General features: G+C 42.8%; 1 protein-coding gene across 2 annotated transcripts in view; it reads left to right on the top strand.

The window, feature by feature from the left end:
- rnf13 (ring finger protein 13) overlaps positions 1–25651 on the top strand; it is a 249562-nt gene that overhangs the window by 124896 nt on the left and 99015 nt on the right. For both annotated transcript variants that reach the window (XM_041217099.1, XM_041217089.1), the window contains one exon: positions 5384–5471. In XM_041217099.1, the coding sequence (XP_041073033.1) occupies positions 5384–5471 (88 nt within the window). The remainder of the gene's footprint in view (positions 1–5383; positions 5472–25651) is intronic.

Below are 25651 nucleotides of genomic sequence, written 5' to 3'. Positions count from 1 at the left end.
GTGAAATGTTTTGTTCTGTACTAATGCTGCAGTTATAGTGTAAATCTGGCCTGAATCTAGTGGCAAAGCCCAGCCCAACACTAGAATGCAAGGGAGTGAAACTCCCAAGGGTAGCAGTTTTGACTGTGCTGAGCTTAGGTCATATGTATGCACTGTAGGACAATCTGTAAATTTAGAGAGGTCAGCCTTCATTCCTAAATGTTCTTATGTTCCTAATTTTTCATGAGTTTGTTACACATACAGAATGGTGCACACCCAAAGACAATTAAAGGGTACAAAGGTTTCAAAGGAATAGGTCATTTTTTTTCAGAAGAATATTGTCATCGTTCCAATAAAGTGTAACCTTTGTTAGAGAACATGCCTTCTACTTTAAGCATATACTTTGCGAGTCAGAAGATAAGAATATTGCAGTGAGCAGGCAAATACAATGTCATGAATTTGGTAAATAATAAAAATATATAGTAAGTGGTATGATTCTACAGGACATGACATGGGAGAGCGATTTGGGGGTACTGGTGGATAGATCAATTAAATAATTTGCATTTTAAAGAGAGCAAGCAGGATATTGGGCTCTATAGCTACGGGGATAGAATACAAATCTCTGTGATTGAACTTATGGACTGCACAGGTCCAGCCTGACCTGGACAATTCTGGTGTCATATTGTGAGAAATATCCAGTCAGTGGAGAGAATGCAGTGAAGGACAAATAAACAAACAATGAATGTTGGGCATTTGAGTTAACAGAGGGGTTGCAGAACCTAGGTTTATTTACACGAGATGATGAGGCTGAAGTGTAATCTCATAGCAGTATCCAAAATCCTAAACATATAGACAAGATAAGCATTAATATACAACAAAAAAGGATCTAACTCCTTTAGAGCAGGGTGACAAAGATCATTTAAATTTAACATTACATGTTGAATGTGTAGCATAGACTCTCGAGGGAAGCAGTGAAATTGATAGTGTTAGCAAATTAGTTAGAGTCGAATATGAACTTAATAAAAACATTGAAAAGGGTTATGAGCAGCAGTGATATTTCCTGGGACCAGCCAGATGAACTGTACTGATCCTTTCTGGTCATCTGCATTCCTCTGTTTTTACAGGCCATTTAATGGATAATAGCAGACAACACTAAAACTCCTTTGTGGAAAAGGCTTCAATAAAGCAGCTATCCCTATTCCAAAAAATCTAAGCTACAATTTGTCATTCTTTGTAAACTCTTAGGTTCAACACCAAAAGCACACTGCCTCTCTTGCATTGAAAAAGTTCAAAACTCTTGTGGTGTTTGCACTCTAATTTCTTCATGGCTGTTGCCAGAATGATTTTAATCCTCTAGATAACTACTGACCTCTCTCTGTTTTGGATCTCCTTTTTATCTCATGCAGTTGAAAGCACTTTGTAGGCAGGTTTACAGATGCAAAGACACTTATCAGAATCCAGCCTCTCAAATTGTTGGCTCCTTTTACTGGGTCTAGTCCACAACATTTGCACAAAAAAATGACAGAACCAGAACAAAAGAAAATTGATTGAACTCACTTTTAGTGTTTGCCAGATAAACCTTTGGCAGCTTCCTGGTAAAAATTTATTTTTGTTCTCGTTAATTTGTTATTCCAATCCATGGTCCTCTAAACTATTTCTTCTCACATTGTTCGCTTTCCTAAATTAAGCAGTGAAGACAGTTTACTTCCCAATTACTCCAGTGGGAGTAGGGCTGCTGTTGTTGGCAACTATGGATTCTACATAGTGTTGCCTATTTGTTGGCACTGGCAGTCAGGGTTTACTAAAAGTAAAAGCATTCAATTATATAGCACCTATTCATGATCTTTTCCACATGCCAGTTGCAAAGGAGTGCAGGGAACTTTTGTAGGTCTCAGTAAACCATTCAACACCATCAGCAGGGTAGGACTGTACAAGCTTTTGGGAAAATTGGCTGTCCACCAAAGCTCCTCAGTCTCACCCGCTCCTTCCATGACAGCATGCACTGTGCTGTACAGTTTGGCATCACTGTTGACGGTTTCAGAGTGAAGAATGGAGTGAGGAAGGGTTGTGTTCTAGCCCCCACGTTGGTATTTTCTTCTACGTGCCCCTGACCTTTGCCTTCCCTGCACATATGGAAGGAGTTTACCTGCATACTTGGTCTGACGGCAAGTTCTGCAATCTGTCCAGAGAGAAAAATACTGTGCATCTGATCAGAGAACTCATCTGCGCTGTACTAGTCGTTCACAAGGAAACTCAGCTATGAAGGCTCATGGATTGTATTGTCTTTCCCATTATTCCTTTCTATAACTGTCAAGAAAACCATAGTTATGAGACAGGGTGTCAAAACTTTGCCATTGATCATATTACACAACATCACACTGAATGAGATTAGCAAATTCTGCTATCTTGGGTCCACGCAGCAATCAATCCGTGTATAGGGAAAGCAACTACCATCTTTGGCTGACTCTGAAGATATGCATGGAATAACATCAAGCTGACTCTTTCAGAATGCTGGTTTATGAGGTCTGTGTCCTCTACCTTGTATGGCTGTGAAACACGGGTGACTTACAGCTATCAAGAAAGGTAGCTCATAAACTTTCATCTTCACTGTTTGTGGTGCATCCTGGGCATCTCATGGAAGACAAAATTATGAATATGGTGGTCCTCTCAAAGGTAAATCTCCCAAGTAAGTTGGCACTCCTCAAGCAGAGGCTACTTCATGGGCTTGGGCATGTTCACAGGATGGAAGACCATCACATACCCAAGCGTTTTCTATATGGCGAGGTAGCGGGAGGCAGAATCGCAGTCGGATGCACAAGAACGTCGCTTCAAGAATGCTTAAAAGCGTGACATGAAGCCCTAAACACAGATTGTTGCACATGGGAGACACTAACTGATGACGGAGGAAAATGGCGACATTAGCTGTGGGGTGCTATGTGCTACCTTGACCATTGATAGCTACAGCAGCTTGGCAACAGGCGCCAAAACCGAAAACAGCATACCACAGCAACACCGGATAACTGCTTCATATGTGTCACTTGTGGCAGAGCCTGCCTCTCATGGATTGGTCTCTTCAGCCAACACCAAACATGCACCATATGAAGCTATCCCATCATTAATGGATTTGATCTCCTATATGTCCATCATCTTGCGTAGATGGAAGAATGCCGACAATGGAGCCCATAACCTTTGTTACAACTCAACAAGGCTGCTTCGACAGCACCTTCCAAACCCGTGACCTCTACCAACTAGAAGGATAAGGAGAGCAAATGCATAGGAACACCATCACTTGCAAGTTCCCCACCAAGCCACATATCATCCTGACTTGGAAGTATATCGCTGTTCCTTCACTGTCACTGGGTCAAAATTCTGGAACACCCTTCCTAACAGCACTCTAGGTGTACCTACGCCACATGGACTGCTGCGGTACAAGAGGGCACCTCACCACCACCTTGAGAGCAATTAGGGTTGGGCAATAAATGCTGGCCTAGCCAGTGACACACAAATCCAGTGAAAGATTATATTAACAAAAAAGATTATTAGATTAAGTTTTGGGTTTATGTTTTTAATTTAAGGTAAAATGGAGGAACGAAGGGGCTCATGTGACCTGTTCTGAATTCTGCTAACAGCAAACTTGGGTAGCTTAATTGTTAAAGATTAGAGGGGCCTGGGTTGTTTTACAGAGAAGAAGGTGCAAGGTGCTCACGCTTGTAGACAATGGCAGAAGCACCTGTGTTGATTCTGGATAGACTGTTAATCTCCAAGGCCCCCGAAAGGTGTTAAAAATATCAGGTGTAAATGGTTATACTTTAACTGTCTATTTAATTTCAAGATAGAATGAAGTTGGGAGTCTAAAGGAAAGCTACCAACACGTTTACCTGGATATCAGGCCCATGTGATTAACATTGCCATGGAAATGGGCTTTGAGAGGGAAGGATGCATTGGAAGCCATTGTAAGATTGGATTATAGGGTCTTCCTAAAAGATATCCCTGAATTTCACAGACCGGGAAGTCTGCCCGGAATCTAGATAGCGAATGAGCAGATAGAGCCAGCAAGTCTCTATAGTTAATCATGCAGAAATATAAGTGGAAGCTCATGATCGAATTGAGCAGACCAAATTTGTGAGGATTTTCATGAGACTGGAAGATTCATCTAACTTGAGCTACAGGGAGAACCTCCAGAGAAAGCCCTCACTGGTGTTAAAAGCTACCAGGCTGGGAAAGGAAAAGAATGGTGTTAACCCCAATCCTTTTTTGAGGACATTCCTAAAATGTTTCTACTCTCCTCTTGGGAATCTCGTGCCAGGACTGAGTTCTGAATAGAACGGTTGCTTCAAAAGTGTGGTAGCAGATGGCAGCCCCACCATAATTACATACTCCGCTTAACCAGGCCATGTGTCTGACAGAGAACCTTTGAGCTAAAGAAGTGAGAACTAACTTTTATATTAAAATTGTATAATAATGTCACAATATTATTTATGGAAGTCCAACAGATCCACAACCAAAGAAGTAAGGTTTCACCATGTTTTCAAGTAGGACATTTTATAAAATTCTTACTCATAGTCATTACATACATTTAATTGTTTGATTTGAATGTGTCTGGATTGTAGGATAACCTTTTGAACCATGAAATGACAATGTAGTGTTTAGCTGGAAAATTAAATAACTATTTCTAGAACTCGACTACCCATACCTCGTGACGTTTGATTCATACAATATGGACCAGGATTGTTAATTGGCTGGAGATGGGACTTCCGTCCCTCACGTCGGGGTGTTGGTGGAGAGGCCACGGGGAGAGGGAGCACCTGTTTGGGGGGCGGGGGGCGCACACCTTGTGGGGGAGCACTTGATATTGTAAGGAGGCCATTGATGATGGAGGTACCCATCCCAACCCCCAAACCAACTTCCCGTCTGAGGCCTGAGCAGGGTTACTTCTTGGGCTTCCCTGTTGCTGCTGAACTCTCCGCCAGCCTGAAAATTGAGGTTGGATGGGAATTGGCCGTTAAGTGGCCAACTGGCGGCCTCATTTGGGGCAAGGCTGGGCTGGCCTAGGCCTCACCTGTCCCACCATAAAATTGCAGAGAGGTCATGGTGGGCAGGATGCTGGTGGAAGGCCATCTGAGAATTTTATGTGGCACCTTTTAATATAGCTAAAGTTTAAGACAGTGGCCAGGGGGAGTATGGGGTCTGTGACCAAGGAATAACTTTATTTAAATTTCTTAGCACTTGAGTTCATCTGTGAATCTTTGTCTCTGGATGCACCAGTCAAGTCCATTCTCTCTCCCACTAATATCTACACTTCTGTTGTTTGTACTGTATGCTCTGTTCATTTTGTTATACAAGCAAATTTTCTTGGATTATTAATTTACAAGCAATCTAAGCTTCCTGTGTTTGTTTTCCTTAGGTATTGAATGCTCAGCGAGCTGGATACAAAGCTGCCATAGTACACAATGTCGACTCCGAAGATCTTATTAGTATGGGGTCCAATGATAGTAAGTAGGCTACTAAATGTAATTAAATGCACAGTGTGCTAAGGTTCAAGCGCAAATCTATGCCCAGTTTGTTGATCTGAAGTGGGGTAACATTAGCAGGCTGTAGACTTAACTGTAGAGAGGGTAAAGCTGGTCAAGGTTCCAGATTCTGATGGCTATCCTGCTGGACATTCACATGTGTGGATCGCAGGCGAGAACAGGATTGAGCTCTGCTGGGATGTTCTACCCAGTCTGATAGCTAGCACACTCTCCCTTTTGGTCACTGGGACAAGGTTTCAGTGTGCAGCTGGCAGATGATGTCTAGTTGTGCTTCAGCAAGGAATCGATGTTTTAAAAAATTATAGGGAGAAATAAAGAACAATATTTGATGGAATCTGATACAAAATATATGGTTATGGCAACTTAGTTTAAAACTGCTGGATACCAATATTTTTCTAAAATCTCCCTAAAATGTAAAAGGGAGGAAATGTGTCAATTTGCTATATATAACAATTTAAATAAGAACAGAAATTGCCAGAAAATACGCAGGTCAGGCAGCATCTGGAGGGAGAGAAATAGAGTTAACATTTCAGATCAAAACCCTTTCATCAGAACTCCTGAGTGTTGCCAGCATTTTTTGGTTTCTATTGTAGATTTCCAGCATCCACTGTATATTGCTCTTCTTAGTAACACCTTTTTAAAACTTATTCTTATGATGTGAGCATTGCTGGCTAGGCCAGCATTTATTGCCCATCCCTAATTGACCTTGAGAAGGTGGTGGTGAGCCACCTCCTTGGACCGCTGCAAAAAAACTGTTTTTGAGGATGTAACTAGCCCAATAGATAAGGGGGAACGAGTTGCTCTGGTATATTTAGATTTTCAGAAAGCTTTTGAAAAGATCCCACACAAGAGGTTAATAAACAAAATTAGAGCACATGCGATTAGGGTGGTGGGTGCAGAATATGCTGGCATAGACTGAGAACTGGTTAATGCACAGAAAACAGTAGGAATAAATGGCTCACTTTCAAGTTGCCAGCCTATGACTAGTACGGTACCGCAAAGATCAGCTTGGGACCCAGCTATTCACAATCAATATCAATGATTTGGATGTGGGGATTAAATGTAATATTTCCAAGTGTTCAGATGTCACAAAACCTACGTGGAAGTGAGAGTTGTGAGGATGATGCACAGAAGCTTCAAGGATTGTTTTTTTTTCACTGTAGTTGAGGAGTCAATTACCAAGGGGCATAGATTTAAGGCGATTGGTGGAAGGATTAGAGGGGACAGGAGGAAAAACTTTTTCACCCAGAGGGCAGTGGGCATCTGGAATTTGCTGCCTTAATTGGTGTTGAGGCTGAAATGCTCAACTCATTTAAAAGGTGCCTGGTTCTGCACCTGAAGCGCTGTAACCTGCAAGGCTAAGGACCAAGTGCTGGAAAGTGGGATCAAAAATGAGCGGTTGGCTTCTTTTTTCGGCCAGCGCAGACATGATGGGCTGAATGACCTCTTTTGTGCGCCGTGACTTTTCGATGGTTCCACGGGATTTGGAGAGGCTGGGTGAGTGGGCAAAAATTTGGTAGATGGAATACAATGTGGAGAAACCTGGGGTTGTGCACTTTGATAGGAAAAACAGAACTAGAGTATTTCTTAAATGGTGAGAGGCTGGGAAGAGTTGACTTTTAAAGGGACTTGGGTGTCCTTGTTCATGAGTCATTGAAAGCTAACATGCAGGTACAACAAGTAATTAAGAAGGCAAATGGTATGTTGGCCTTTATTACAAGAAGATTTGAGTATAGGAGTAAAGATGGCTTTCTGCAATTATGTGGAGCCTCGGTGAGACCACACCTGGAGTGTTGTGTAAAGTGTTGGTCTCCTTACTGAACGAAAGATATACTTGACATAGAAAGAGTGCAGCGAAGGTTCACCAAACTAATTCCTGGGATGGAGGGATTGTCCTATGAGGAAAGGCTAAATAGACTGGGCCTTTGCTCTCTGGAGTTTAGAAGAATGAGAGGTGATCTGATTCAAACATACAAAATTCTTACAGGGCTCGACAGCGTGTATGCAGGAAGAATGTTTCCCCTGGCTAGGGGATTTTGAACCAGGGGTCACAGTCTCCGAATAAGAGTCAGGCTATTTAGGACAGAGGTGAGGAGGAATTTCTTCACTCAGAGGACAGTGAATCTTTGGAATTCTCTACCCCAGAGGGCTGTGGAGACTCAGTCATTGAGTATATTCAAGAGATATCGATAGATTTCTACATATTAAAAATGCAAGGGGTACAGGGATAGTGCAGGAAACGGGTGTTGAAGTAGAAGATCAGCCATGATCTCATTTAATGGAGGAGCGGGCTCGAAGGGATGAATGGCCTCCTCCTGCTTCTATTCCTTATGTTCTTAAGCCTGTGTGGTGTAGGTACACCCCAGTGCTGTTGGGGGGGGGGGGAATTTCAGGATTTTCACCCAATGACTGTAAAGGAACAGTAATAATTCCACGTCAGGATGGTGTTGCTTGAAGGGGAACTTGCAGGTGGTGGCGTTCCCATGTACTTGCTGCTGCTGTTCTCCAAGGTGGTAGAGGGCGCAGGTTTGGAAGGTGATGTTAAAGGGGCCTCAGTGAGTTGCTGCAAGTGCATCTTGTAAATAGTACACACAGCTGCCATCATTCGGTGTTTGGGGGAGTGAATGTTTAAGGTAATGGATGGTCTGCTAAGGAAGGGGGCTGCTTTGTCCTGGATGGTGTCATGTTTCTTGAGTGTTGTTTAATAGCTTACTCTTGGATTTGGTAGTAAAAATGTGGTTGTGACTGGGACAATAGCCTGCTGACAGGTTCTAGAGCTTGTGACAAGAGGCTGTTGATATGCTAGCAGTATCTGTTCAAAATCAGTTGCTGTTTAGTGCAACTCTAAAACCTAGGTTACATGCTCTTTTATCAGTCTTCCCTTCATTCTGGCCAAGAAAATTCAGGCATTGATGCCTCACACTTCTACAGGCTGGTTAATTTTAATCTTAATATAAAACCCAAGGCCAGTTCTGCCACCCGCAGTTAGTTTGGAAATACATTTTAAATAGTTTAAATGTAAAGTTTGCTTTTCACTAGTTATAACAGTACTAAGGACTTCCTTGCATCTCGAACTTTTCATCAGAGATTCTCACTCCGGAATACCCTGCAGGTGGTTCCTTCTCTAAGTGCTGAGATGAAAAAATGATAAAAACAATGAAGTGTTTTTATAGTGACCTTGATATACACACCAGGTTTGTCCAACATACGGGCCCATGAAGCCCCTCTATGGGACACCCAGTGCCAGTTTTCAAAATTCCAGTCCAACAGGTGTGTTTCAATCGAAGATTCTGCATGGAGCTGCTCCACCAATCGCAGGCTGTTTCATTCCCATGTTTGAATGAGGGAGAGAAACAATCTCTGATTGAAGGAGCAGTGACCGTCGACATTGGTGAGTGTGCTGAGGGCTCTGGGCTGAGGGAAGCAAAGGTATGGTGGGGCTGGAGCCTGGGGAGCAGAGCAACGGCGGGGCTGGGGAGAAGACAATGTTGTGGTGAGTACGTGGGAGTGAGTCAGTATGTGCGGGGGGAGTGTGAGTGTGTGTGAATGTGTGGGGGAGAGTGTGCGTGTCTATTGAGGGTGGGGGTGTAGTGAGAGTGTGCGCGACTGTGAGTGCGAGAGACTGTGTGGCTGTGTGTTGGGGCAGGGGGCTGGGGAGTGCAAAGGACCGTGTGACTGAAATGGTTCCAAAGGTGGGGACTTCAGTAACATGGATAGATTGGCGATCCTGAGGCTGCTCTCCTCAGAGAAGAGAAGGCTGAGGGGTGATTTGATAGTGATGTTCAAAATCATAGGGATATGGACAAAGTAGATTGGGAGAAACTGTTCCATTGTCTGAAAGGTTGAGTACCAGAGGACACTGGCAAAAGATCCAAAGGCGACATGAGGAAAAACCTTTTTATACAATAAGTGTTTAGGACGTGGAATGCAATGCATGAGAGTGTGGTGGAAGCAGATTGAGTTGGTTTTGAAAAGGGAATTGGATAATTATCTGAAGAGAGAAAATTTTTAGGGCTATGGGAAAAGGCAGGGTGTATAGTAAAGGGTTAACATCAGGGAGGCAGTGGCATAGTGGTATTGTCATTGGACTAGTAATCCAGAGACCCAGGGGACCTGACGGATGGTAAAACATGATCTCAATAAAAATTTGGAATTAAAAAGTTTAATGATGACCATGAAACCATTATTGATTGTCTTACGTCCTTTAGGAAGGAAGTCTGCTATCCTTACCTGGTTTGCATGTGACTCCAGATCCACAGGAATGTGGTTGACTCTTAAACACCCCTTGAAATGGCCTAGCAAGCCACTCAATAGTATCAAAACCATAAAACAGTCTAAAAGGTATGAAACTAGATGGACCACCTGGCATCAAGCCAGACACCAGAAATGACAACAGCAATCTCAGCCCTGTTGACCCAGCAAAGTCCTCCTTACTAACATCTGGGGGCGTGTGTCAAAATGGAGAGAGCTTTCTCACACAGACTAGTCAAGCAACAGCCTGACACAGTCATACCCACAGAATCATACCTTACAGATAATTTCCCAGACACCACCATCACCATTCCTGGAAATGTCCTTTCCCATTAGTAGGACAGACCCAGCAAAGATGGTGGCACGTTGGTACACAGTCAGGAGGGAGAGGCCCTGGGAGTCCTCAACCGGACCCCGTGGAGTCTTATGACATTAAGTCAAACATGGGCAAGGAAACCACCTGCTGATTACCACCCCCCCCCCCCCCCCCCCCGCCCCCAAACGCCCACCCCCTCCCCTCCCCCCGACCAGCTGATGATTCAGTGCTCCTCCATGTTGAACACCACTTGGAGGAATCACTGAGGGTGGCAAGGGCTCAGAATGTACACTGGGTGGGGGACTTCAATATCCATCACAAAGAGTGGCTCAGTAGCACCAGTACAGACCGAGCTAGCTGAATCATAAAGGACATAGCTTCTAGACTGGGTCTGCGGCAGGAGGTGAGGGAACCAACAAGAAGGAAAAACATAATTGACCCCATCCTCACGAACCTGCCTGCCGCAGATGCATCTGTCCATGCCAGTATCAGTAGGAATGACCACCACAAAGTCCTTGCGGAGAGGAAGTCCCATCTTCATATTGAGGGAACTCTCCATTGTGTTCTGTGGCACTACCACCATGCTAAATGGGATAGATTTTGAACAAACCTAGTAGCTTAAGACTGGGCAACCATGAGGTTCTGTGGGTCATCAGCAGCAGCAGAAGAATTGTACTCAACCGCAATCTGTAACTTCATGCCTGGCATAACCCCACTCTACTATTAACCACCAAGCCAGGGGATCAACCTTGGTTCAATGAAGAGTGCAGGAGGACATGCCAGGAGCAGCACCAAGCATACCAAAAAATGAGGTGTCAACCTGGTGAAGCCACAACACAGGACTACTTGCGTGTCAAACAGCATAAGCAGCAGGTGATAGACAGGCCTAAGTGATTCTACCACCATTGGAATCAGGTCTAACCTCTGCAGTCCAGCCACTGGAGGAGGAGGCTCCACAAATAACCCCAGCTTCAATGGTGGGGCAGCGCTGCACATCAGATACGGCTAAAGCATTTGCAACAATCTTCAACCAGAAGTGGAGTGGATGATCAATCTCAGCCTCCTCTGGAGATCCCCATATCACAGACTCGAATCACTCCACATGATATCAAGAAATGGCTGAGGGCACTTGATGCAACAAAGGCTATGGACCCTGACAATATTCCGACAATACCACTGAGGATTTGTGCTCCAGAAATTGCTACGCCTCTAGCTAAGCTGTTCCGGTACAGCTGCAACAACTGGCATCCACCCAGCAATGTGGAAAATTGTCCAGGTATGTCCTGTACACAAAAAAGGATAAATTCAACCCGGCCAGTTACTGTCCCATCAGTGTACTCTTAATCTTTGGTAAAGTGATGGAAGGGATCATCAATAGTGCTATCATGCACCGCTTGCTTAGAAATAAGCTGCTCACTGACTCTCAGTTTGGGTTTCGCCAGGGTCACTCAGTTCCTGGCCTCATTACAACCTTGATTCAGACATGCCAAAAGAGCTGAACTCCAGAGGTGAGGTAAGGCAGCATTCGACCATGTGTGGTATCAAGGTGCCCTAGCAAAATTGGAACCAGTTGGAATCGGGAAAATCTCTCCACTAATTGGAGTCATGCCTAGCACAAAGGAAGATCACCTCAGTTCCAGGACATCATTGCAGAAGTTCCTCAGGGTAGTGTCCTGGGGCCAACCATCTTCAGCTGCTTCATCAATGACCTTCCTTCCATCATAAGGTCAGAACTGGGGATGTTCGCTGATGATTGCAGAGTGTTCAGCACCTTTCGCAATTCCTCAGAAACAGTCCATGTCCAAATGTAGCTAGACCTGGACAATATCCAGGCTTGGGCTGACAAGTGGCAAGTAACATTCGAGCCACACAAGTGCCAGGCAATGACCATCTCCAATAAGAGAGAATCTAACCATCGCTCCTTGACAATCAATGGCATTACCATTGCTGAATCCCCCACTATCAACATCCTGGGGAAGGGGGGGGTATCATGACCAGAAACTGAACTGGACTAGCCATATAAATACTGTGGCTACAAAAGCAGATCAGAGGCTAGGAATCCTGTGGCAAGTAACCCGCCTCCTGACTCCCCAAAGCCTGTCTACCATCTCCACTGCACAAGTCAGGTTTGTGATGGAATACTCTCCATTTGCTTGGATGAGTGCAATAACAACTCAAGAAGCTTGACACCATTCACTTGATTGGCACCCTATCCACAAACATGCTGCACAGTGGCAGCAGTGTGTACCATTTACAAGATGCACTGCAGGAACTCTCCAAGGCTCCTTAGACAGCACCTTCCAAACACATGACCACTACTTTCTAGAAGGACAAGGGCAGCAGACAAATGGGACGAACCTAGCAGTTCTTCTCCAAGCCGCTCACCACCCTGACTTGGAATTATATCGCCATTCCTTCACTGTCAATACCCTGGAACTCCCTCCCTTACAGTGTGGGTGTACTTACAACACATGGACTGCAGTGGTTCAAGCAGGTAGCTCACCACCACCTTCTGAAGGGCAATTAGGGATGAGCAAAAATTCTGGCCCAGCCAGTGATGCCCACATCCCATGAATGAATAAAACAAACAATGTAATGATGTAACAACGCATGATTGAGTAACAGAGTGCTGGAGGGAAGAGAAGTTCCAACCTCAAGCAGAGGTTCCTATATGTACATAGTAGCTGTAAATAAAGAGTAATCGTTTTACCAAGCTACAGTCTTGAGCTTGCTTTGGGAGATTGGCCAAGCCCCAGAGAACCTCGTGTAGACCCTCAACACAGGACGAAACATGGTGGCAGCAGACAGCGAGTGAAAGACTCAGAAAAGTTTAAGAAGCAGCTACAGACCTGGGAAGTCAAGAGATCCTTGAAGGAAGGAGAAAAAAAGGAACAGAATCTAACTCACCAAAAATTAAGAGCATAGCGGGTGCAGCAGCTGCAAGCTGAGACACACTAGACCTAGAGTCTGAACAGCAGTGGGCACAGACCCAAAGCATCAAACAACACAAGTGAAGCAGCAACAACTAGGCTTAGTAGAAGCATGGAATCCACAGTACCACTCCGAGTACCATTTCAGAATGCTTAAGGCTCGCAACAGACCCAGAACTAGGACAAGTGGAGAAAGAGGTTCACAAGGTATAGAACTATTTTTGACTTGCACAAAAGAAACCATGTCAGTACAGTACTTTATGCAGTTGGATCTATTGCTGATGATGTGATAGCAAAGCAGGGAATTGATGAGACTTCAAGTTCTTACTTCTAACAAAGAAATCCTGCAAGCTTTTAATTCATATTTCAGTGATCGTAATAACTTAAACTTTGCCGTCCCTTTCTATAATTAACAAGAGAAAGCAAAGACCAGGCAAAAGCATGGATTCATTCATCAATGTTCTATACGGGCTGCCAGGGAACTGCGATTACATAATCTTAAGGGATGATTTGTTTCATGATAGAATCATAGTAGGATTCTTAGGCAAAGCATTATCAGATTTCTTACAGACGAGAGGATTTAACATTGGTCAAGGCAGTACAATTTGTGAGGCAAATTGAGATTAGAAAACAAAATTGGATGTTTGTTCACTGAGAAAGATGAGGCCCCATGGGGAAGATCGAGTGAGACCATTCAGTTTGTAGGCCGTGAGAGAGAAAGCCTGCCTAAGCCTGCTAAAACAGGGGAAAGCGTGCCAACTGCCATCTTGAAATGTCTTTGGGCAGAGCAGGAACCAACTGCAAGCAAGAATAATGTCCAGCAGGGGGAGCTAAGTGACACATCTGTGGAAAGATGGGCCATTTCAGAACTGTCTATCATTTGAAAACGCTGACAACCTGTAAAATGAGGGAGAAAATATTAAAGCAGGGCCACTTAAAAAGTGTAAGAGCCACAGAAAAAGGAAGTAATTTTTCTTGGGAGGAAACAATACTGAAAATAAATACTAGAGTATTAAATTTGAATTGGTGGACAACCCACAGAGTTTAAATTAGACACTGGAGCAGATGTTTCTATCTTATCAAAGTGAAATTGCTCAAACAGATTACATTGCAACCCTCATCTATCAAATTACAGGGCCCTGGTGGGACTACATTGAAAGTCAAAGGCCAACTCATGGCAAAGTTAAGATATAAAGATAGAGAAATCTTCAAACCACTCTAGTCATTCAAAATCAAGAATGATGTTTACTAAGCAGAAAGGCATGCTTAAAAATGAAGCTAATCTATAAAGTGGAAAAAGTTGTTGATGAGCAGTACATTCAGGAATAAATTTCCAAAATTATTTACAGGCCTAGGGACCGAATACCATACTGTGCTACAACCTGATGCTAAACCAACTGCTTCTTTATACCACCATGCCAGCAAAATGGTGTATAGGAATGGTCACGAAAAGAATTTGCATGGATTTAACTCCTCCAGCTTATCAGTGGAACGTGAGATCCACCCGTTGCCCTTGGTGGATGAGAGTCTTGCCAAATTAGTTAAGAGTACTCTATTTGCCAAATTGGATGCAAACAGTTGATTTTGGCAGTTGCCTCTGAATGAAGAATCCAGTCTGCTGGCCACTTTTATAATGCAATTCTTATTGCTTCAATAAATTACCATTTTGAATTGTGTCCGCTCCAGGAATTTTCCAAAAAACGAAGGTCTTTTAGGATAGTAAATGTCATGAGAGCCAAGCAATCAGCCTGGTGGCCAAGCATTACTCATAATGATTTCTAATTGTGTTGTATGTACAGTAAACAGCCAAGAGCAAAAAGAACATGATCACCTTCTACTTTTCCATCAAGGTAGAGAGAGCGCTTGGGAATGCACTTTGATTTTAAGGGGAAAAACATTCCTTATTGTTATTGATTACTACTCAAGGTGGATTTAAGTAAACATCCCACCATCACGCTGGAAGCAATCATTCAGTCACTGAGGAGAATTTATGCAACACATATCATTCTGGACATTGTTGGGTCAGACAATGGGTGGTAATTTGCTATTGAGTTACTCCAAAATTTTGCAAAGGAATACAGATTCGTTCATGTAACCAGTTCGCCTCATTATCCTCAAGAAACTGGAGAAGCTGAGAGAGGTGGACGAGTTATCAAAGATTTGCTGAAGAAGAATAAAGGCTTTAATCTAGCTCTTCTTGTAGCTGAGCTACCAAACTATACCACTACAAAATGGTTTCTCGCCATCTGAGTTATTGCTGAGAAGGAGAGTGAGAACACAACTTCCGTCTCTGACACACAAACTTAAATCCACTATCACCACAAGCGACCACGAGAAGGTAAAGCGGTGTGAAGGAGAACAGAGAAACAAACAGGCTTGTAACTTTAACCACAATCGTACAGCACCTAAGTTACTAGTTCCGAAGCTGAGGGAGAAAGCATGGGTACGAGACTCACTGAGAGAAGGCACAATCATCGAAAGAACTCCAAAAGCGAGATCTTACAGGATTAAGACAGACCAGGCACCCTAAGGAGAAACTGCGGCACCTTAATATCCTGGGAAAGAAAGCCAGTAGAAACTTGGGCTTATTGCTCAGATCCTGAAGAGAAGAAGAAGAAATACGGCAAAGCTCTATAGCCAACCAGGAGAAGAACATTCACACTGGCAGAAGGGAAAGTACGGCACAACCTTGACTTCAGTAATAGATTGGAATAAGATCAGGGAGATTGGTCTGCTATGAGACATCAGTTGGTAGAGGCGGAGTTATTTAAAATCCCAGATGGAAACTTTTTAAACAATTGTCATAACCTATATTTTCAATTGGTATGTTTGAGATTCTTCTCTGAATTCAGGCATAAAAACCACCAATCCTTGAAGTTTTTTTATATAAACTAAATTAAGCATTTATCAATTTAACCACAAATTTAAGCGCACACACATGTCTACAAATTACTATCAATAATAACTTTTAAACAAATCCCCAAATTAATCACTCTCAGGTAATCTTCCCCAAGGCAACAATAACCCATAGACTTAAACAGACACCAGGCAAAGCACATTTTATCTTACGAATTCAAAATTAGGTTCCTTTCAATTTGTTTACTTTGCAGATAGTTGTAGGCTTACAGTGCTTATACATCACATGCCTCTAACTTCCACACACACAACTCTTCTGTATATACCTAGCCTTCCCTTTGATTGTAAATTCTTATTGTATCACCAGGCTCTTTGAACTCCACCTCTTCTAACATTAAAAACCCTTTCATTGTATCAATTTTATTAGTAATATAAACATATTGCTTGGTGTCTCCTAGGTGCAAGATTTCACCCCCAGTCTTTGAATGGTTTATTCAACAAAATGTAAAAGCACCCTCTATCTTATTGTTTACATCTCAAAGCTACCACACATCAAAGCACTAGCTGGCTTTAATCCAATTAATGTGCACACATTCACATCCACAGACCCTAATACAGGTCCAATTTAAAAATAATTTCCAATAACATTATATGCATTAATATCTCCTCAAGACATGGGCAAGGTGCCTCAGAGACTAACCCCATGAAGTCTGAGACTTTGAGAGGCAAGGGAAATGTAGAAGGATGTAGATATAGGAAAAAAGTTTTGGGTGAGTAGGATGTAGAGCAAAAGGTTACCAGCAGAAAGATATGATAATGTAATGATGATGTAACAACACATTTTGAATAACAGAGAGCTGGAGGGAGGAGAAGTTCCAACCTTGTGCAGAGTTCCCAATGTGTACATAGTAGCTGTAAATAAAGAATAATGATTTTAATAAACTACAGTCTTGAGCAGCTTAGTTTGGAAGAATAGACATACCCCAAAGAATCCAGTTTAAACCCTGAACACATGACAAAACACAGGGGAGCGGGATTAGCTGAGTTGTCTTGCAGAGACCCAGCACAGCCAGACAGGCTGAATGTCTTCTTGTTTGTCCCTACAACCACACCACCCCCCCCTCCACTTCTCTCTCTCTCTCTCTCTCTCTCTCTCCCCCCGCCCCCCCTCCCCCACACACACACACACACACACACACACACACACACACACACACACCTTAAACCAGCTTATATTTCAACTCTTTCTTGGACTCGAACTCAAGTTCTGTCGAAGGGTCATGAGGACTTGAAACGTCAACTCTTTTCTTCTCCGCCGATGCTGCCAGACCTGCTGAGTTTTTCCAGGTAATTCTGTTTTTGTTTCAGGCTGAGTGTCGTTCTCCTGTGCTGTAATCATTCTCTGACTATATTTTATGTTCCGTCAGCTCATCTGTTTAAGCTGCCACATAAGAAATACTGTTGCTATAGAACCAAGCTTTGAAAATTGTCTGTGCAATTCTACAGATAATGGATACAGAATGCTGCCATATATAAATTTCATAGGAGTGTAACATGAAACTGCCATGTATTTATGGGCAGAATTTTGCCCTCAATGGATGGGCGGGCCGCTGATCGCTGCTGCCAAAATGGGCCCCGCCGCCATTTTAGGTGGGCCGCCTGACGGGAAGTGCTATGGAGGGATTCCCCAACAGTCAGCGTGTGCTATTTTGCGCATGCACACGAAAGAGCGCACATCTCCCTGAGACTAAGTGCTGCCTCAGGGAGACTGCTGAAAATGTTTGGAAGTTTAAAAATAGAAAAATAAAAAAATTAACATGTCCCCCTCATGTGACAATGTCACACGAGATGGGACATGTTAATAAGTATCACAGAAACTTTATTAAAGCCGGTGGATGAGGTTTTATGTATTATCAGAAGCCCGCTGGGGCTCCTGGCCTGCCCGCCAACCTTAAGATTGGACGGGCAGGGCCTTTAATTGATTTAACTACCCTGTCAATGGCCTCAGTTGGCCATTGACAGGTCGGCAGGTGCACAGCTGATCGCGCTGTCCCCACGCCTTCCTGAATATTTAAATGGTGGGATGACTTCGGGTGATCCCCCCAACGTCATCCTGCGTCATTTTCACGTCGGCAAGCGGGCCCCGCCCCCAGCTCACTGACAGAAATCTTCTGTCCAAATTGGTATGGGTGAATTATATTCTGTTTTTTCACCATATACAAGAAAAATACCTTGTTGAAAGTGGTAACATTTTAATATTTGAAATATCTTGATTAACAGTTTTGCTCCCTCACAATTTCCATTATTACCATTTCTAATGTAACTGGGGTCAATTTAAACTAGTTCATAATGATTTCCCTATTGCTACCAGCACAACAAAGACTTTCATTGACGTTCTGACAACTCTTATTTAATTTTATTTATAGTTTGTACCTCATGTTTGCCTAGCACTTCTTTGGTTTTATAGATATACAATAAAGTCTCTATAATGCCATGTTCCCTGTTAAGAAAAACATTGTTTATGTCTCTATTAAGCCATTATTGTGTATATAAAAAATTACTTTGAGTCTCAGGGAAAAAATTCTCTGACCTCAGGGTTATATAGACAACTATTCCTGTTCTGAAACTGTCCCTGTATAAAGTGTGCAACACCCAGAGAGGCGCTTTCAGTGTTGTAGCATTTCTGGTGTTTTAGGAAACAGATGAAATATTTTCCCTTGTGAAGAAACCCTTGTCCTAAGACGGTGAACAAAAAGATCCTGCAAGTTAGACTCCTGGTGCTATCAGAAGTAAAATAAAAATGATGCGGAAGTTGGCTGTAAATGTTTGTATTTGTGGGGCATGTCAGAAAGCAGAAGTGAAGGAATATTTGTAATATGCTTAATAACTTGTACAGTTATTCTGGGAGTGAATGAAGAATAATTGGAATGTTGGAATTATCAGAGTAATTAATTGAATTTCTGTCCGAGTATTCAGTCATTTCATTGTAATAGCAAATGTTTTCACTGGGTCCTCACAAAAATGACAAAAGCACTTTTCTTTTGCCAATTTGACCCTCTGTGAGTTTATCCGAAACTCTGCTGGCTGTGTCTTTGCTCGTTCTGAGTCCTGTTCACCCATCACACCTCTGCTTGCTGACCAACATTGGCTCCCAGTTAAGCAATACCTTGATTTTTAAAATTCTCACTCTTATTTTCAAAGCCTTATAAAGCCTATCCCTGTACTTTGCTGCAGCTCCACAACCCTTAGATACCTGCACTCTAATTCTGGCCTCCTAAACATCCCTGATTTTGAGCTAGAATTCCCTCCCTAAGCCCCTCCTCCTCTCTTCCCCATTACAACACCTCCCTAAAACCCACCTGTTGACCAAGCTTTTGACCATTGCCCAAAGGTGACTCAGTGTCAAAGTACACTCCTGTAAAGTGCCTTGGGATGTTTGAATACTTTAAAGGCCCTACATAAATGCAAGCTGTTGTTGATGCTGTTTGTTTGCTTGCTTGTTTGAATAGCTGAATTCTGATTGCCCAGCTTAGCAAGACAAAGAATTTCTTTTTGAAGAATGTGTTTTAGTTTTACACACCAGCACTAAACTTATGGAGGGTGATGTACCATGCAAAAAAATACACATTTGGATTTAGCATCCTAATATATTGCCAGCCTTGCTTATGGTAGAAGGTGTGTTGGGGAGGAGTGTTGCAAGTATGGAATAATGTTTTATAGTGCAAGGTAATTATAATCCTGATTTTAAAATGTACATACTTCCAGGAAATTGCAGCATTACTGTTGAGACCCCCCCCCTTTTGTTTTTCCGGTTAATTCCCTCTAACTTCCTTCGTGTAAAATACTTCTTATTTAATAATGCAGCCATATAACAAAACATGGTAGTGAGAATAGAATAAATTATTTTTCCATATGACTTAAAGGATTATCTTTTTACCTTGTAATTTCCATTATGTCTTGTGTAAAATTACAGGATAGGTCCAAGAAAGCTTCATACCATACTGCAGTGGTATTCCATATGATGAACCTTTACAAAACACTGATCTCAACTGGTATATTGTGTCTATTTCTGGACAATGCAGTTTACAAAGCAGGTGAAAGTGTTAGAAAGGGTGCAGAGAAGATTTATATGAATGGTTCCAGGGATGAGGGACTTCAGTTACATAGATTGGAGACACTTGGGTTCTTTCTCCTTAGAGAAAGTGATTTGATAGAGGTATTCATAATCAAGTGGGGTCTAAACAGAGTAGACAGATAAACTCTTTGATTGGCTGAGGGGTTGAGAACCAGAGGACATGGGTTTTTACCAAATTGTTTGATAAAAGAACTAAAGGTGACATTTACATAGTGAGTGGTTAAGTTCTAAAATGCACTGCCTGAGTGTGGTGGAGACAGATTTGTGGCTTTCAAAAAGGAGTTGGACAAACACATGACAGAAAAAAAAATTGCAGGGCAAGAGAAAAAGATGAGGGAGTGGAACTAGCTAAATTGCTCTTAGAGAACCAAGGGCTCAAAAGACCAAGTGGCCTTCTGAGCTATAACCATTGTATGATTTTTATGGGCCGTTAAGCCTGTCCCCCACACACAATGGCTGGAGCATCATGACAAGGTACTTCCCACCCACTCTCCCCACCAACCATGTCTCCTGAGAGAGGCAAAAAACCTCTTAACTCTAGGTGCTTGTAAATTTTTTGCACAACTTCATAATGATGAACTCCTTACTAAACAAACCGTGATACGTAAATTTGTCCAGTGTCAGATAGCATGACTGCAGTGTCATCCTGCTTTCTAGCTTACACATTGGAGAACCAACAGAAGAGCAAGGCTATCCTGACAGTTCATTGATTGGGTAGGGGACTGTGTTCTATCAGTTCCAGTTGACACTCTTGAAATACCACTTGATCCTTTACCAATCACAATTTTCCAGTTCCTCTAAAATGACCTAGACACAAGAAAAGGAATGGCCGCAGTAAATAAATACCAATAGAATCCAGCTTTAATTCTTTGATCTCTTTTTTTAAATAGGGGTTCAACAATGCTGTCTAAATGCAGGTTAAAAGGACTGCTTGTCCAGATAATTCACCAATTTATTTACAGAAGAATGTATGCCACGTTGTAGCACTCAACCATCAATTTTAAAAAAATGTGACTTACAGAATTATCTTCAATTTTGGTCCTGCAGTTTTTAGCTATATTTTTTTAAAATATCTGATCATGTAATTGATTCATCAGGTGAAACTTGGCTTAGCTGGGTTGGCAATTCAAAATGCATCTAAGAATTTCAACCTCTACTTATATTCTCTCCAAACACAGGTAATGCCTTACCTGAATTGAAAAGATCTCCAGAGGAATGGAGTTTGTTGAAATGTTCATCCATTGGAATTTTTTCCCTTTCTGCCAAGTCCTATTTCTCTTCTCCCTCAACCTCTTTTATTTTAATTGTTAGCCTTCAACACATGTGCATATTCTGATACTTTTGGCAGTTGGATGGAACATAAGGAATGCAAAAAATTATCCTCCTCCAATTCTCTTGTGACACTTCCAAGATTCATGAGTTTTATTCAATGTTTTGCTTTTTGTTTGGTTATAAAATCAGTTAAGTTGTACCACATCAAAAACTATGTATGTTTGATACTCCATAGGGAGGTTGTCAAAGAGCCCCTGCGATTTAAGTGGGTCAGTACCTGCTTTTACTAACTGGGCTTCCATTGTATAAAATCAAAGGGGGGAGTTTGATGCCCTCCCCACCCCTGAAGCGAGGTGGGAGGGGCCGTTCAATCAGGTGGAAGGGTGGGGTTGAGAACCTGTTGCCTTCCTGACTATTCTCAGCCCCCCCAATACCCCTTCCCACCCCTTCCAGTTAAATCCAGGGTGGGGAAATTGAGGTCAGACTTCCAGACCCTCGGCCAGCTGAAACCCTTGTGGCCAATTTGTGACCACTTGGCCTCATCCCACTGTTTTGGCCATATTCTGCTACGCCATGTCAGCAGACTGTCCAAAGAGGAGGAGGGCGGCATGTGGGTGCTCCTGCTTAGGCACCCTGTGTCCAACTGTGGCAAGGGCTGACTCCATGGAAAAACTTCAACCTTCAAATGGACCCCTCACCCCAAAATTTTGTCAGATCTGCCTGTCTGTCCCCAACAAGGCAGCAGCATCTACCTGGGTCCTGGAGGCTCCTTTGCTGTTCTTCACCCCAGGCCACTTGCAGTACCAGTATTGACCATTGCTCCTGTTGGCGCTATTCACTCTCTAGAGCTGGGATCATTGTTCTGAAGGCCCCAGGAAGTCCTGTATGGTCTTTGCAAATGTGAAGAAACCCTTCAATGTATATGTGGAAAACTTGTTCAAAACTGGTTGTAACAATTTGCTCAACCATTTGGCCAATTCATATTGTGCCTAATCAGTCACTTTTGTGGTATTTTGGGCAGCCTATACATATATGGACACAGCGAGCTATGAGGATTGACCCTGTCATTTATATCACGTGGCAGCTCATCGCTCTTACAGCAAGTCCAGCAAGTGTTTTTTAGCTTACTTTTGAGTAAGGCAGTCCAGTCATGTTGAGCGGCAGGTCCAATGGATACAAATTTAAACCCGTCATTAAGAATAGTGTGAATTTAGTTGATTTGGTCATGCTTGTTCAGGATGGCTATTCCTTCACTGGGATGACTTCCCAGCATGCCCCTTCCACTGTTCGCAATGGACAAGGTACAGACCGTCCCCAACCAGCCCATGTTTGCAAAACTCAAAACACAGTGTCCAACATTAGATGTGATCCCACGATTGGACAACATTTGCTGAAAAATGTGCTAAGAATTACGCTGACAACCAATTTAAGATTCAGCCGGGCTCGCAATGTTTGCATCTACTAGAAGCTACATATATGAATGCACTGAACCCTGTTCTTTGCAGACAGAACTTGTACACACATTGTGTTTATTCCAGCTAAAGAGAATAAGTGACAGCCTCAGTTCATTCCTCAGGGCAATGCCTTGACCAATCAGGGTCAAGCTGCCTGGCTTAAATTTCAAACAATGTTTGGCAGTTAACTGTCAGAAACCATCAACTGCTGCATTCTCCATGGCAATACCATTACCAGTTCACTTGCCATTCAATCACCACTGTCTTCTCACATAGTATAAATTGTTGTTCCCTTTACATTTGGTATTCTTGAAAATTGTCCTGATGAGTACAAGACGAAAAGTTTCGACAAAGGTATGGCTTGTTTTTCAGCAATACTCAAGTTCTGTACCAAACGGCTATAATTCCAATTGTTGACCTTTGACGTTTTTCTCAAAATGATTTTGGTGTGAACCCAGATGGTGAGGTTTGGCAGGATAGGCAATCCCACTTAACATCAATAGCTGAGCCGTTTTCAACCTTCAGTAACTATTTACATGTACTTTTTGGTACAGGGTTACTAGATATCAGTAAGGAGTGGTAGCTGACTTTTTTACTCTTGTCAAGGGACTAAGACTTGTTTAATATAAAAAATATATATATAACATCGTGGCTAATTTATAAAGTTAAAAAAAAAAACTAGACAAAGGCTTTAAAATGACTGAATCCATGACTCAACCAAAAGGAATGTTCCAACATTCAGAACAGCTGCCACCTCGTTATCTCTGAAGAGATGCTATTGACCTCTGTGAGTGCAGAGATTAAATCCAAGGGAATTGTACAAAGGCCATTTACATTCCTAAGGCCAGGCTGGGCCAACGGGGATGACAAGTCTGATAGAACTAAGGACCTGAAACCTCTTATAAAATTATAAATGATTGAAATATTAACAATCTTAAGAATCCAGACTAAGGAATATACGACCTTTGTCCAAGCCAAAGTGGAGAATTGGAGTCGCATGACTCCCCCCCCACCCCCCCACCCCCCCAAAGGCTGGTGGAACAGATAATATTGCCTTGTGGGGCTGCAAAATTCAGACTGCCATCGAGTAAGCAGCAGCAACAACAAAAGGGCTCCATCCAGGTTTGAATACCTGGTTCCCCGCCTATACTACTTCTGCAAGACTAATTCATCTCTATGTTCTCGTAGAGATGACTTCCATGATGGGATAGGCCAAGTGAATTATCCAACATCAGTCTTCAACCTGCTGACTTTGTGAAAGAATACACCATTGGACTTCGAATTTGGACTTGGGTTCACCGTAAATCAATAATTCTTACTTTGTCTGTGGTCTTTGCCCTCTGTACCTCTTTGTGCCTTTGTACCTCTTACTTCTTTCTTTCCTTTATCGCACCTTTATTGTATGAATGAAAAGGAGGCCACATTGCTATCCTGCTCTCACATTTGACTGTGTACAAATAAACTAACCCTTTTAGTTCACCCAACTCAAGTTTGCTGTGGGGTTATTAACAGAGAATTGGATCACACCAAAACTTAGGATTTATAAAGCAGGAAATCAAAAACACCTTTCTGTTTACGAATGGGTGGTGAGAGGAGAAATCAGAGCTGTCCGTAACAGAAATTGAGCTCAAGTTTGGGAAAACCAATTTGAATTTGGCCAGAGTCCAAGTTGAGACACGAGTCAAATCTGGGATAAAAGAGACAATTGGAAGCCAAAAAGGGGAAACAAATTTTAAAACACAAGTAACTTACCGTAAATCCCTTTTTCCCTTACACCACGAAAATTGAACTCAAGTTCTGTCGAAGGGTCATGAGGACTCGAAACGTCAACTCTTTTCTTCTCCGCCGATGCTGCCAGACCTGCTGAGTTTTTCCAGGTAATTCTGTTTTTGTTCAGGTTTGAACAGCTGAAACAAATTGCATTCGACCGATGGATAAGATCCCTAAAAATCCTACGTACCTATGAGGATTGCATGATTTGGTATTGCTAGAGGAATTTAAAAATTGCTTACCCTCCAGCCAATGGATGCACTTAGAGGAGCGGAGAATCCTCACAGCAGACAACTATGATCTCACCCATAGGCCTGGAAACTCAGGCAGACCCTTTCCAAACCATTCCCATGAGCATTAGAAAGATGAGCAGGGTATTCCAGATTGGAAAGCACCCCCCCCCCCCAAAAGGAGAACTCCCAGAGACTGATGTGGTGTTATTGCAATAAAATAGGCTATTCCAGACCTGAGTTTTGGGGATTACACAGCAAGCCCATTGGCCTTGTAGGGCGTACATGAGTAGTCCCCCAAAGGACTCCCCAACGGGTGGTGCAGCAGAGCAGGCTGGGGTTCTCACTACAGAGACTTACCCTTTGGTAGGCATGGCACTGTGTGTCTGAGCCAGACAAACTTCCAGAGACCTTCAGGAGTTTTGTCCTTTCAGGAACAGTGTACCCCTACCTATCCCAAAATGTGACATAGGGACCACTGGATCCTTAATGTTGGAAGGAAACTTAAAACTAACACACACCACTCCACTCCACCTCCACCCCCCCACCTAGCCTAAGAGCCTGCAGGAAGGTAGGGTATTAAGCTTGGAAAGGAAAAGGGTAAGGACTTGCATGAAGTATGGCTAGCAAAAAGCTTCTTTCCAATATTAAGTAGGGACCAAGAGAGTTCCCAAACCGATAAACAGATACAGTAAGATGTCTCCCCCCCAGCCGAAAAGCCACAGGGGATCGTAGCTAGAACAGCATCTCCACTTGAGGGCAGAAGTGTTCAAGGGGACATGGAACAAGTTAGGAGCATGCCCCCACCAAAGTCAAAAGCCCCAGCTAGGAAGCCATTGATTAGCCTGGCTGGTAGCTTTATGGCGAATTTAAATGTGGACCCGAAAAGTTCTCAAATTGGTCCAGACAGAGTGAGGGTGATACCTC

Source organism: Carcharodon carcharias, chromosome 2, assembly GCF_017639515.1.
Source record: "Carcharodon carcharias isolate sCarCar2 chromosome 2, sCarCar2.pri, whole genome shotgun sequence".
NCBI lineage: Eukaryota > Metazoa > Chordata > Chondrichthyes > Lamniformes > Lamnidae > Carcharodon > Carcharodon carcharias.
Note: the sequence above shows the minus strand (reverse complement) of the source record. Positions and strands in the feature narration are given on the sequence as shown.